The sequence below is a fragment of the Parasteatoda tepidariorum genome, chromosome 2 (assembly GCF_982258835.1).
Source record: "Parasteatoda tepidariorum strain Cologne lab strain chromosome 2, Ptep-v5.0, whole genome shotgun sequence".
NCBI lineage: Eukaryota > Metazoa > Arthropoda > Arachnida > Araneae > Theridiidae > Parasteatoda > Parasteatoda tepidariorum.
The window spans coordinates 26,337,873-26,352,427 of NC_141756.1; the positions used below are offsets into that span (position 1 = coordinate 26,337,873).

At 30.3% G+C, this 14,555-nt stretch overlaps 1 protein-coding gene across 2 annotated transcripts in view; it reads right to left on the reverse strand.

The window, feature by feature from the left end:
- Window positions 1-519: 519 nt before the first annotated feature.
- Window positions 520-14,555, reverse strand: part of LOC107445100 (lithocholate 6-beta-hydroxylase) — a 42,593-nt gene continuing 28,557 nt past the window's right edge. The window contains exons 9-14 of one of the 2 annotated variants that reach the window (XM_087157041.1): window positions 13,888-14,038; window positions 12,979-13,142; window positions 11,108-11,196; window positions 8,546-8,689; window positions 2,242-2,404; window positions 520-1,188 (exon numbers count right to left, since the gene is read on the reverse strand). In XM_087157041.1, coding sequence (XP_087013167.1) covers window positions 1,090-1,188; window positions 2,242-2,404; window positions 8,546-8,689; window positions 11,108-11,196; window positions 12,979-13,142; window positions 13,888-14,038 — 810 coding nt within the window. In that variant the 3' untranslated portion in view covers window positions 520-1,089. Of the gene's footprint in view, window positions 1,189-2,241; window positions 2,405-8,541; window positions 8,690-11,107; window positions 11,197-12,978; window positions 13,143-13,887; window positions 14,039-14,555 lie in introns of those variants that run through there. The other variant, XM_087157042.1, reaches the window with a different exon arrangement.

The following is a 14,555-nucleotide window of genomic DNA, read 5'->3' on the forward strand; positions in this document are numbered from 1 at the left end:
TCAACTTTTGAATTTTTGAGGGTCAACAACCTATTGGATCTTGTCTGACTCCGTCAGACAATTGGAGGATAAGGAACAACAACATATTCTTAATAGAGTTGGGTACTAATTAGATGATTCGAATCACAGAATTTATTCGGTGATTCGAATCTAAAACTTGCAACTAATTAGAATCAGTTTTTTTTAATGAAATAGATTTAAATCATTTATTAAAGTCACTATCTGTAAAACAGGATCTCCAATAGCTGAGGCAAGAGAACAGTTGAAAGTTTGTAAGAACCAGTATTCCGCCATATATTTTTAAACAAATCGTAATATTCTTCACATAATAACAAAATTTGTTTATTCATTATCAGTTGAATTAAAAATATAATTTTTATTAATTATTAGTAAAAAGAAAAAATATTATGTATTTGTCGTTTTTTTTAAAAAATTTTTTAAAAAAGTGGTTGACTGCTTGAGTGATATACTTTTTTGAAAATGTAACGAATTTTAAACAAATAAATAATAAATTCTAAGTTAAAAATAATGAACAACACTTTATTATTAAAAAATGAACAACACGTTACATTTTATTTATTTACAAAACGTAGAAAATACACGAAATTAATAGTACACGAATTACATAGAGGGTGTTTCGTAATATCCTCCCCTCAATGCAAGTTTTTAAAATCTCTTGTCAAAAATGAAGTCAATAAAGTAGTTATCTAAGAGAAAAACAAGTAATCGAAATTTAACCAATCACTACTAAAGAGCTTGAAACAAGTCAATTAACAGAATAAAGAGAAAGGAAGTGAATCATGCAGATGTTAAGGGGAATAATTACGAAACTGCCCTGCCAGCAAATGTTAATTTCTACTTCTTAAACACGCCATAAATTTAGACGAACGTCGTAAAAAACAGGAAAATCTAATATAATACACGAACTCTTATTATTTTCACAAGATATTTTAAGAACCATGCACATGATATCACTTCATTAGATAATAATTAATATTTCTTCACAAAAACTAGTCAGAAATTAATAGCATTAAAAGCTTTTTATTGTAGATGGAACATTAAAACAACATCATCAGTAGGAATGAATTTTTAAGACTTGAGTTGACAATCTTTTCTTATTTCCGTAGCCAGAAAAACATTTTTGGGATGAAGAAGAGCAAAGGAGTTGTGGGCAAACTTTATGGGTACCTGAAAATACAAATAGTTGTTTCACAAAAATAGATCGTAAGACAAAAGCATCGACGCAATCATATTTTTAAGCTGTAATTAGTTTCCTACTCTTTGAACTGGGTTACTTCTTCAAAGGTTTCGAAATTGATATAAATAAATTAATTCATAGTTTAAAATAGTTATCTCATTAACGGTAAAACAGAGATGATGTAGTTTGACTGATGTTACGCCACACTAAATAGATAAATGCTCATTAAAAGTAACAATATTGAGATGACTAAGGTATGAATATTTTATGTTTTATAACCGGCATGGAACAGCTAGCTGATCGACCTAATTTCGAGTTTACGACTATCAATGCTCCATTCCATAACCTTGTGATTTTGAACCGGCCCAGAATTCAAACTAGCCTTCATGGAGGACTTTTGATGGAACTAACCCGCATTTGTGTGATCAGAAATGTAAAGACTTCTGTAAAGCTTATAAACTAAACAGATAATTAAAAAAAAGTCGAAATTGCCGATTTTCAACCGGTGAGAACTTTGTTTTCCGAAGATTTCGGCGTCATATGAAATGATGCTTTTTTGCGAATAACATGCTATTTTCATAAGTGCTGTGAGTTTGAAACAGTTAATCATGATTGTTAAGACAAGTTCAGCCTATTTAAAGCTAGCGCTGTCTGTGCTTAATTCTGAAAAATGTGCAAAAAATCAATTTGGAAAAAATCCGCAGTTTTGTGGAAATGAAAAGTGCTTGTGATCTAATATTTTAATATTTAAAAACTTGTTGTATTATCTGGGCGCATATAAATTTGCAAAAACTAAGAATGAGGTAGAGATTTTAATAATTTTTATTTAGGTGGAAAGACGTCTCCAAATTCGCAATTTTTAAAAAACTATTCGTTCGTTCTAAAGCCCAGATAATTCTTCTCGGCAAGATCATACATACAGTTTAAAATCGTAGTTTTGTTTCAAGGTGTCAGGCACTTTAACTGTGCCAAGAACCGAAACACAATGTAAATTCATTATTTGCGATCACGTAAGAAGAATGAGTGAATAAAAGAGTACTCACTGGTGTCTTATCACATGGCTTAGTCTTAAAGCAGCTGATAATATATACGAGGCAGACTTTGGCTTCAAGCAGAGCGAATCTCATGCCGACACAATTTCTCGGACCATGTCCGAAGGGTAGATACACGTAGGCGTCTCTTTTAGCTATCTCTTTAGCTGAAAATCTGAAATATTAAGTATACAAAACATTATAGTTTGCATTATCTATTAAAATAATGTGTCATAAAGTGGCAGAGGATGCCTTAATTTCTTTCAAACTACAAATTTCAACAATTTCTTGCAACTACATTTGTAAAAACTAAACATATAGTGGCGGGGGGGGGGACAAATTTCAGATAAATCAAGCATTAACAACGAAGTTTAAAATGTTAAATTGCTTTTTAAAATATCAAATTACAATTATCAAACTGCAATGAGAGAAAAACATCAGCGTTTGAAGTTTCATATTTTTTTTTCGGTTTATATAAACATAACTTTTTCTATACTTAAAAAATTAAATCACTAATGTAGATTAATTTTTTAAGAAATTAATTTACATTAGTGATTTAAATTGAGCAGATAAGAGGAAAGAGAATTTGTTATCAATGTTTTCTCTCGTGGTATAGCGTTCTCTGAGAAGGCTATACCACGGGCGAAACTTTCATTGTAAATTCTCTTTCACATCACTAAGAAATTTTAAACTAAAAGTATAAAGAAAAGCAAGTTCAAGCACACCTAGTGTAAGCCATGAAGTTTTAAATATTAAAAAAAAATTTAAAAATTTATGAGACTATAAACTATAACTTAGGATTACGTAACTGGGAATTTTTCTTCACATAATTTGTTTGCATTTTGTTATTTTGAAATTTCTTTTTCAGCAATGGCAAGCAACGTAGTGTGGGTATGTCGATCCTGATTGTTTGTTGAAACGTAGCATTTGTTTACGCTTGCAACTTTCCTTCTATTTCAATTAAGCCAAGCCCGTCGAGTATCAATTCTCATACGTGACACATTCTATATTCTTACACAAAGATTATTACACAAGGATTTCAATTCGTTCACTATATACTTCTTACTTAACACAAAGACAGACATGAAGCCATGTAAAACATAAATAAACTAATTATGCATCAGAGTTGTGGCGTAACTACCACTACAAATATTAAATACCAAATCACTAGTATATAAGACATGTTAACTTGAATCCATCATGAGGTACCTTTTGATAGATGAAGGTTGGCATAGTCTATAAATAAATCCCTACATTGGTGACCCGGACGTGATATGAACTTGCCAATATTGATGGATGAGCCACATTAAGCAGTTGATTTGCTTAAAAAAACTGCTCAAAGAAAAGAAAAAAAAAGATTCGGTGAAGTAAATAAAGTCTCCCGGTAATAAACAATATAGAAGAAAAAAATGAGCGAAATGTTATAAACAAAAAAAAATGAAGGAAAAAAATGAGCGAAATACTACATACAAAAAAATGAGCGAAATGCTATAAGCAAAAAAATGAAGAAAAAATATAATGAGCAAAAATGATATAAATAACTAAACAGCATGAATCAACTAGTGGGTAATCGTTCATCGAATTCTATCTCAGATAAAATTCTGGAATAGGAGTAATATGGCGTAAATACCACTACAAATATTAAATACCAAATCACTAGTATATAAGACATGCTAACTTGAATCCATCTTGAGGTACCTTTTGATAGTTGAAGGTTGGCATCAGGGCCGTTTTATCCATTAGGCACTGTAGGCAACTGCCTAGGGGCCCTGTGCTACAGAGAAAAAAATTGACAATGTTTCTTAAACAGTAAAAATTTAATTCGAAATTTCAATGACGATTGTCTTGCTCTGTACATTACATCGACGCTATTTTAGTACATTTCTGAAAGCATTCCAAATTAGATATTAATATTATGGTAGTTAGTTCATACATAACGCAGTAATATAATCGCAAGCAATTTTATCGCGGTAATTTTAACGCCGACTAATCAGATGACTATACAGCAAGAGCAGCTTTTTTAACACAACACGCTTGAAAAACGCGCAAAATTCTTCATTGTGAATGCACACTTACTGTTCTGGTACCTACCATAGGTATGTATATTCTATGGCCAAGCTACCAAAGAGTATCTAAAAATAAGGTTGGCAGTACTAGTTCTTTCGTCGCATGACTGGGGAATTCACCGATCCGCTAAATACATACGTTGTATTGTGTCATAGACAACATTTTTGAAACATTTTTAATGTAATCGTTGAGTTTACACTTCAGGTTGTCTTGAACGATTTTGTAACAAAAAAAGTTAGAAGAGTTAATATTTAAGCTTATTGTATGATTATTTTTAAATGCATATATTAATTACTTATATTCTTTTCGTTTGATTCAATATTTTTATTGAATAATGTGATTGATAATATACCTATGTAGTAAAAAACAGCGTAATTATGAATAAAGTGTTGTGTTAGCGAAAAAATATATTTGGAAGTTCGAAGACGGTGGGGGGGGGCGAGACGAGCATTGCCTAGGGGCCGCGACATGCATAAGCCGGCCCTGGTTGACATAGTCTATAAATAAACCCCTACAAAGTTGCCAGGTACACAAAACAAAAATCTATCATGGTTACAATAAAATCCATAGACAAATAATAAATCTAAGTTAAGTAAAATATGTTTAAAGGTGTTAAGTACTTTCTATGAAAGCTGAAAGCTAACTTTTTTATTTCTTTTAAAACTACCGAGTTGCCATGGCAACGTTATTCTTCTTTTTGTGGAACAAAACTGATCGTCTTAAAATAATTGGGTATAATATGAAAAAAACACAACTACTTCGATTTAGTAGGAACAACATATGACGCAATGCTAAACGAATGGAATTTAGTTGTTGTTTATTTAGTTATTGTTATTAGTAGTTGTTGTTATTTGTTTTAGTTGTTGTTGTTTATTTATTTGTATTTAGTTTCAATAACTTTTCTTTATAATGCAATAAAATCTGGCGAGCAGCTATTTAAACGATCGAACACTTCGTTTGTTTATTTGTGGCTTGAAGTTAGGCTCGCAGAAAATGCCGTTCATGGGTTAAATTTAGTAGGAACAACGTAGGCTATATTATACCCAATTATGTAAATAAAAATGTTGTTATTTTTTACTAAAGTTGGAGTCATATTTATTATTTAGTGTAGAAGAAGAGAACGACAGAATATTTTACTTTCTGATAGAGTCTCGTAACAAAAGACGAAGATAAAGAAGAATTATATTTCAACAAGTTTGATGAGCAATACGGCGCTGTATTTAATCAACTTTTTTTTGCAGAAGATACAACTGGTAGCCTGGAAGTGGAGCTCGCTTATGTGAGGTAAATACTCATTTATTTATTATTTATTAGATTTATTTACTTAAATATGTAGTATATAAACGATATGAAGAAGTTAGAATTTGTTTTTAATTGTTTGTTTTCGTCTATTTAAAAAAAAATAAGCGAATAACTTGCATGGTCACTTGAATTGTACAGTTTTAACTATGTACCAAACGTAAGAATTTTCATTGAAAATTGCATTTATTAAGTATGTATTTAAAATATGACTTTTAAACAACATTTATTGATTTATTTAACAATTTTAAGTGTTTATGTGCAATAAAACTAATAAATAAAGGCAAGAAATTGGCTGACTAAGCATTCACCAAACTTATTTCTGAATCGCCAAGTTTTGTATTCACTTTTAAGTATTTCTTTTTGTTAAAAACAAATATTTACTGTTTTTTATTGCATTCCTTTTTATTTCATTAAGATCAAGTAATTACTTTCTTAATCTTGGCTCATTTAAGTTTATTTTTTTGTTATTTATGGTAATATATCGCCTGAAGTTCAAACGATTTGTATACATTTATCGTAAGAAATCTATTTAACCTGCGATTTTTCATGTATTTTTGGATTTGTCAATGTTTTTTTCCTTTAAAATTCTTGGGTTAAATTGCTGAAATAATTAGTTTCTGCGTTAGAAAATTTCAATTTTTTAATGTCATTTAATTTAAGTATGAAGTTAATAAAAAAAATTTATTATATGCTTGAACTCACTTTTTCTACACTTATCAATTTAAATTAGTATGGTGGTGAAAAAGAATTTGCAATGAAAATTTTCTCCGTTCTCAAAAGAGACAGGGGAAAAACCTTTCGAGGCAGATTTTTTTCACCTATATAACTAGTTTAAGAGTAGAAGTTTAGAAAAAAATAGGTATACTGGCAAACCAAGCGAAAACTATTAGGTTTCAAGTGCTGAAAATTTCTTTACAAACTATCAAAATACAAATAAATTATGGCAAAAATGCTTAGATTTACCTCGTGGGGAATTTATTCCACAATAATATGTTTACATTTCCATAATTTGTAAACATTTTTTTGAGCAATTTCATGGTTAATTCTAAATTTCCCTTATTCCACTTTTCTTGACATCAAATGTTATGTTACCAAGGAAGGTGATACATAATTTGTTATACAAAGTTTCGCCGCGGTATAGCTTTCTCTTAAAGGCAAAAGTAAGGAAGTTACTGCAATGAGATGAAAGAATTAATCCAGGGCCCACACTAAGGATTTCAAATTATTAGCCAGTAAGTTAGCCAAAAATCTTAAGTATTCGCCCATTTTAGAAAGCCTTCGCCAAATGCAAATAACAAATTTTTATGATTAATTTGTTTCCCATTAAAAACTGTTAAACTAAAGTTTGTTTCAGGCTTATATTATTTGGAACCAATTCTAATTGGCTAAGCGGCCACATCTACCGAAAATTACTTTAATCGAATAAAAAATGCTGATTTATTTAGAAATATTCATTTTGATGATCGATTTAAATATATTCTTATCTTCCCATTGAAAAAATCATTCGCCAATACTTTCGCTAAATTTACGATTTTATCACATTTGGTGAAGTAGCGAATGCTTAGAGTGGGACCTGTTAATCTCATACCCCTGATTGATTTTCAAGCGAAGACAAAAAAGATTTCGTCATTATTTAATGTCTTCGCTTTAAAAAGAACTACATTTTTTTTTTAAAAGTTATTATTATTTTTTTTTTTAAATATTTACTAAATGGTGTCGTTTCTTTGAGAAACCAACTAAAATCAAAGCTCAATTTCATTAAAACTAAAATTCATTTTAACAAAATTCTTATTAAACCTGTGTTCCTCTATGGCAGCAACTGCTGACCTTTAAATAAAACCGAGGAAAATTAACTACTCGCTAATACTCTAATATTTGAAAGAAAAATACTCAGAGCCATCTTCGTAACTGCTAAAGAAAACACAGTGTTATCCAGATTCAGAATAATTATGAATTACGAAGAAAACTTAAGCAACCAAACATAATTCCGGTTAATAAATCCTATAAAATAAGATGGCTGGGTCACATCTATAGAGGGGATAATGGTTACACAGTTGAGAGGCTGAACTTTTGGAAACTTTATTGGCAACCTAAGACCACTAGATGGATTGATTCTGTGAGATCTAACCTTGGAAATCAATAAACGTAGTGTCTGATCAAGCCAGGAGGAGACGACTAATTGGGAAAACCTATGCCCTCTACTAGACTGTCATGCTGATGGAAGAAAAATTACAATTTTAAAATATTTTTATAAAATTCTCTTAAACTATTATTTTTAATAAACAATTTTAATTATTTTAATCATTATTTTGAATTAATTTTCTTAAATTAAGTAATTATTTTTAATTTCTATTTTGATGTATTTTAGTTATTATCTCGAATTATTGTTTTTAAAAGTAATAATTATTATATTTTAATAACTATCTTAAAAATTTTAATCATTTTAAAAACCTTGGGAATCGAAAAAATGTAGTATCTGATCAAGCCAGAAAATTGGGAAAACTATGGCCTGTACTAGACTGTCATGCTGATGGAAGAAAATTTTCAAATATTTTTATAAAATTCTTTTAATCTATTATTTTTAATCATCAATTTCATGTACTATTTTAATCATTATTTTGAAATATTTTTCTTAAATTAAATCATTATTTTTAATTTCTATTTTGATATATTTTAGTTATTGTCTCGAATTATTGTTTTAAAAAAAATAATTTTCATTTTTTAATAACTATCTTAAAATTTTTAATCATTTTAAATAGAATTTACTAATGAGAAAAAATTTACTAAATAAAACAACACTGGCTGAAAAATTCACTAAATAAAGCAACAAAAGGAGGAAATGATATTAAAAACGATATAAAGAAATTAACAGAAAATATCTTTATAAAATAATTTAAAAAGTTTAGAAACTGCAAGTAAAATAAATTAAAGGTATTAAAATTGTTACCTATCTGGATCGAATTTCTCGGGATTTGGATAATATTTTGGATCCCGGTGGAGAACAAATATAGGAATGCCAACAATCATGTCTTTTTCCAAAATAATACCAGTGTCACCCAGTTTATATTCTGATGCAACCTTTCTTTCAGTTCTAGGGAAAGAAAAAAAAGCTATTTAATTTTCGTCTATAAGCTAATACAATACATGCTATACCAATCAATAATATCATCCAATTCACGTTGATTAGGGATCCGGTCTCCGGTGCGGGGTTCGATCCTCGACTCCGTTAAGACCCACCGAGTGCATACTATATATGCCCTCGTAAAATATGTTTAATCGAAAGTAATTTAGTCTGTCGTTAAGCAGTACCATGTGTAAATTCAAGGATGAGCTCTCGTTTTAAACAATAACAAAATTTTATTTTGGTACATTAGGCTTACATCTGCCTTCATCGAATTCTTAAATCAATCTGAGTTATATTTTCATTATAAGGTGCCATCCAGTGGCTCTGAATTACATTTTCATTATAAGATGCCATCTAGTGTCTGATAATTTTAGCAGATTCTACACCAAGGGCTCAGGAATCTGGAGAAAATTTCCTTTCCATTCAGATTTATGTTTAAATTGAGGAAACGGCCTCATGAATGAGTAGTGCAGCCATCTATCAGTGGGATCTGAGCTAAGGTTTACTTTCACCTTTGCGGTGCTCTCTTGCCAAACGAAAGGGTCACCTTTCTGACTTAAGTCACAAAAGGGCAATGGCTGAAGCTTGTCTTGAAAACAACAGGTTGGTTGCAGAAGAGGAAGTTGCCCAAATCGTATCACTTCTGATTTCTAAAAAATTATTGAGTAGAGAACGCTTTAGCGAATAAATTAGATATCTCTTATGGCGTGGAGATCCATGCAGAAAAATCATGTACTATTTTAACAAACATCACATATAAAATCACACTAAAACTCTGTTACCCATAACATCATGTTACATTAAGATTTTGTAAGATTATAATGCTGTCACTATACTTGTAACATTTCAAAAATTTAATATCGCAATGCTGCTAAAAAATCTTATTCTATTAAAAATCTTATGTTATTAAAAAATTATTTTGGATTATTCATAGTACACTTATTCACTTAATTATAAATGCTCAATACCTTTGAGGTAGATACGAATTAGGCAACTTGTAAGCGGTTTCTTTAATCATACCACTTTTAGATCTTGTGAAAACAATTTCTAGTTCATACTGCACAACCAAACAATAAAAATATTTTTAGAAGCTGAATAACTGCATTTAATTAGAAAGATATTTTAATTGTAATTGTCAGTGATTTGCAATTGATGAAAATTAAAATGCGAAAAGTGATAAGATTTAGGCTACTTTCTTATGTTTGTAACGTTTTTGTTTTCTGAAAAAATGACAAATATTCAAAGGGTACCGCAATTAAAGCAAAAATGGAATTAAAATAACCAATTTAATGTCTCGTGTGGATTGATAGGAAATTATTCTTTGCTTTACTGCTCCATTATTATGTTAAGGTTTTTTTTATGAATATGCATAAAACATTTTTTCTTTTTTATGCATCCGATTTCAGCAAAAAGACTTTTCAAGTAAAACTATATACATCTTTACAAAATGTTGAAATACTAAATACTTTTTCATGTAAAGAACACGCTTTGGAATTACAAAGAATTTGAAGGGTGAAATTAAGCCCACATAAATTTTTTATGTTTAAGGCCGACGGTAGGGTATAACCTGGTCACTAATGGGAATAATTGAATGGACGATTGGACCCCTTAGGAAAATATGCCATAGGTTTGCCATAAAAAATTTATAAAACTCCTATATAAATATTATATAATTCTTATTCCTATGGTGTTTTGCCAATGGTAAAATTTTGCCATAAACGTATGGCAAATGTTTTATATATTTTTTTTATTTAGTAAAATTTGTACCATATGCGTATGGTAATTTTTGTCATAGGTATAAGAGAAAAGTGTATGATAACATTTTACCATGGGTAAAACCACATTGGGATATCCTATAGTATTTTTTAATATATCAAATCTTGTCATAAAATAATAGTGTGCTGTAGCCTTTAAATAAATTTTTCCATAGGCAATAGCAACATTTCTTCACATCCGAATGGAAATTTATCATACAAATTTATGCACAGACAATAATAAACAAGAGTGATTGAATTACAGAAAACTTTCAGGGCTCATTGTTTTCCACATAAATTTTTCACGTTTAACGCTACACTAATGGGACTTCTTTTACCTATAACCTGCCTGAGAATAAATAAATGGAAAAAATTATAATAAATCAATTAATATTATCTTTTTTTTTTCAATCATTAAATTTTCCCAGTATTATCTGAGCTATCTTAGCACTAAATAATTTAACAAGGATATAAAAAATATCGAATTATAGAGCAAATATGGAGCAATTTTTTTAAAAAAAAAACTTAAATAAAAACTACACAAAACTAAAAATCTAATCATCTGCTGTACTAATCGTCTACTAAGAGAGCTACAAGCCTAGCATACGACAAGAAGAACGAATTTACTTACCTCACTGCTGGAGGATAGAGTCTTAAAGTCTCTGAAATGATGTTATCCAAATATTTCATGTTGTGTAAAGCTTCGTATGTCAATTCACCCTATATGTAAATAAAATATGCAGGTTTAAAGAATTAATATCATTTAAATAAAATAGCAGGTTTAAAAACCGCTATGTTTTTAATTGTATTAGGTTTTAAAATAATTTTAAACCACCACGAAAGAATGACTTAGACTACTATGTCTTGTACATTAAAGAAAATGCATTTGTCATTAAAAAGAAAAAGAATACGTTAATATATAGCATCAGGTAAAGAAAAAAAAATGAATTTTAGTTCTGCTTTTTTTTTCTTTTTTTTTTTTTTTGTCCAAAATATTTTTCGACTTTTTTGAACGTAAAAAATTTAACTTAACTTGATTTTATACCAAAAAAAAACTTTCATTAATTACCGGATAGCCTGATGTACAAGTCTACTTTACAAATCCCCAAAATTACAAATCAGAAAAATTTCGGACATTCGTTGATCCTGAAATATCGCTACATATAATAAACAATGAGATATATATGAATAACTCTGTATCAATTTATCCCTTTCAAAAACTATTTTTAATGTGTATCTTATCATATTTTCTTTACATGTGAAGGTCTTTTTTTAGAAAAAATATTTGAAATTCTGTTCAGAAAAAAATTAATCCGAAAGTTAAGTTTTTCAAAAAATATTAAACAATAAAAACTTTAAAAAAAAATACTATAAAGCTACATATCGACTACTATACAATAATATACGATCGACTACTATACGATCAAATACTATAAAGCTACATATTTAAAGATTCTAGAACATTATATTGTGTGTCAGATTCAATAATATTAGCAGTATCGTCATACGGAACCAATCTCTACAATGGATTTTAGTTCATTCACATGTGCTGAGTCCCACAAAGAAAAACATCTTCACCTCATCCAAAGAATTCGAAATTCCCCAGTTTTTTAAACGATTTTATTTAGTTATTTGAATGAACATTTTGCCACGCCATCATTTGACACATGACATCGACATTTAATTTTATAGCCAGCGTTGAGTAGCCAATCCAATTTTAAGTTTGCGACTATCAATGTTCTACTTTGAATCCAACTAAGTAAACAAAGGAGCTCCTGGGTCAAGCATTGGGACAAATAAGCCATCATGGAGGACTTCTAGAGGGACTAACCCGTATTTGCGTTACATGGGGAGGAAAACCATAAAAACCTACTAAGGTTAGTTCGATGACAAAGGGATTCTAACCAGTAATCCATCTAACATTGAGTCGTAAACTCAGAATTGAGTCTGATATTCAATGCCTTTTATAAAATAAAATGAAATAACAATCAGCGGCTTTGAGGAGAACTCCTCCAGACTGAAAGTCTGGGGCTGTCTGCTGCTACGGTAACAAGCGAGAACACATTTCTAATGGGGGTGAAATGGAGGAAAGAAGGTGTCGATTGGTTTACTTACGACGACCTACGCTAAGATTAAGACAAAACTATTCACCCCACACTCCTATTCGAGGTGACCTTTCCTCGTAACCATAGAACTCGCCACGAAGCGAGACGGGGGTCTGAAGGAGTTCTCCTGAAAGCCGGTACTTGAAGTTGAGTCAAATTTAGATTTTTTTTAAATTGGAACAGCAAATTCCCTCTATAAATTCTGCAACCGGTATTATGCTTAGATTAGATACAAAAATTAACCCTCTGGTGGTTGCTAAAAAAGTTAATCTACATTGATCTCTGCAGAGCGAAATCTATTTTCTTATGTTATTACACAAAAAAAGGCGGATACGGGAAAAAAAGTTCATCCATAATTATTTATACTATTACCAGAGGTGTTAAAATACGTTCTTACATTCGTCTCCTTTAAGCATTGTGTAATTTCTTGATAAGCTTTCTCTTGAATGTCCCCATTCAGAGCCAGGCAGTACATGACGTAAGTTAATAATGTTGCTGTGGTTTCATAGCCAGCCAAAAAGAAAATGACACACTGGGCCACCAACTCATCCATCGAGAGGTCTGAAATAAGAATAAAAGTGAATATCTTGAATAAATTGAAAGATCATCTATAGTGAAACAGCAAATGGTTGGAGATCTTTAATGAATTGAAGATTTTTTTCCATCCCAAAATTTGAAGTACAATTAAGGAAAAATAATTGAAGATCTTGAATGAATTGAAGATCATCTATTATAAAAATTAAAATGCAATAAAAGCAAAACCTCATTGAAGATCTTCAATTACAAAATTTTAAATAGAATTAAGCAAAAATAACTGAAGATATTGGGTAAACTGAAGATCATCTTTCGTGAATTGTAATACAATCAAAATTAAGGAACATAAAATCTTGATGAAGTAATATTATTTTTTAAAGTATTTCCGAATAAAAAAACTAATGAAAGAAGTCAATTAAGGACTTTAAATAAAGATTTTATCGAAGAGTTGGCCGAAGCTATTATAGGAACCAGCTGAGCAAACTGTTCGTTAAAATCATTATTTATTTATTTATTGTTTGATTTATTTATTGATATTACTTCATATTCATGATTTCTTCTTGATACTCATATAATTTAAATCTGCATTTTTTACGTAAGGAAATTGCAGATACGGTATAAATCGATTATTCTATCTTAAAAGCTTATTAGCTCTTCAACATAGAGCATTTTAAATTCCCATCTTATTAAAAAGAAGGAAAAAAAGCACCAATTATTTATAAAAATTGTCTCACTCGCGATCCAAACAAAGAATGATGAAAATGACTCTTACTTTTATTTTCCGATGTATTAAAAATGGTTTGGTTGACGAAATCTTGTCCATACTTTGCAGCAATTTCATCATCATCTACATCATCTTTTTTCTCACTCTTATTAGTCTCTTCAGCCGTGTCCATCAATAGTTGAAGAAAATCATTTCTGGTCTACATATATGGAGATGATAAAAATAACATAGAGTGATGTTTCAAGGCAACAATTTGATAAATTGTAAACGACAAAAAAAAACTGATTGTACTGAAATGATTAATATAGTGTGCGATTTCCCGAATTGCTATGACTTTCGCCCACTTATTCTGCATGGATGCGATGAGACTTTGGGGAATACTGCTCCATTCTTGACAAAGTGCGATCTCCAAGTCTTGGTCTTGCAGCAACAAGAGGCCTTGCAGCAACACGTTGTCCGAGTACATCCCACGCAAGCTGGATCAGCATCAAGAAAGTTCTCCACAAGACAGGCTGTATGACGTCTGACATTATCCTTTATTTAACGAAAGTAATCACCGATGGCTGCAGCATAAGATACGACATGCGGTCTCAGGATCTCGTCTGCATTCCTTTGAGCCGTCAAATTGCATTTCTGAATGAAATGTAGGTCTGTACGTCCAACTATGCTGATTCCAGCTCATGCAAACAAACCACCTTGTCTGTAATGTGATCCTT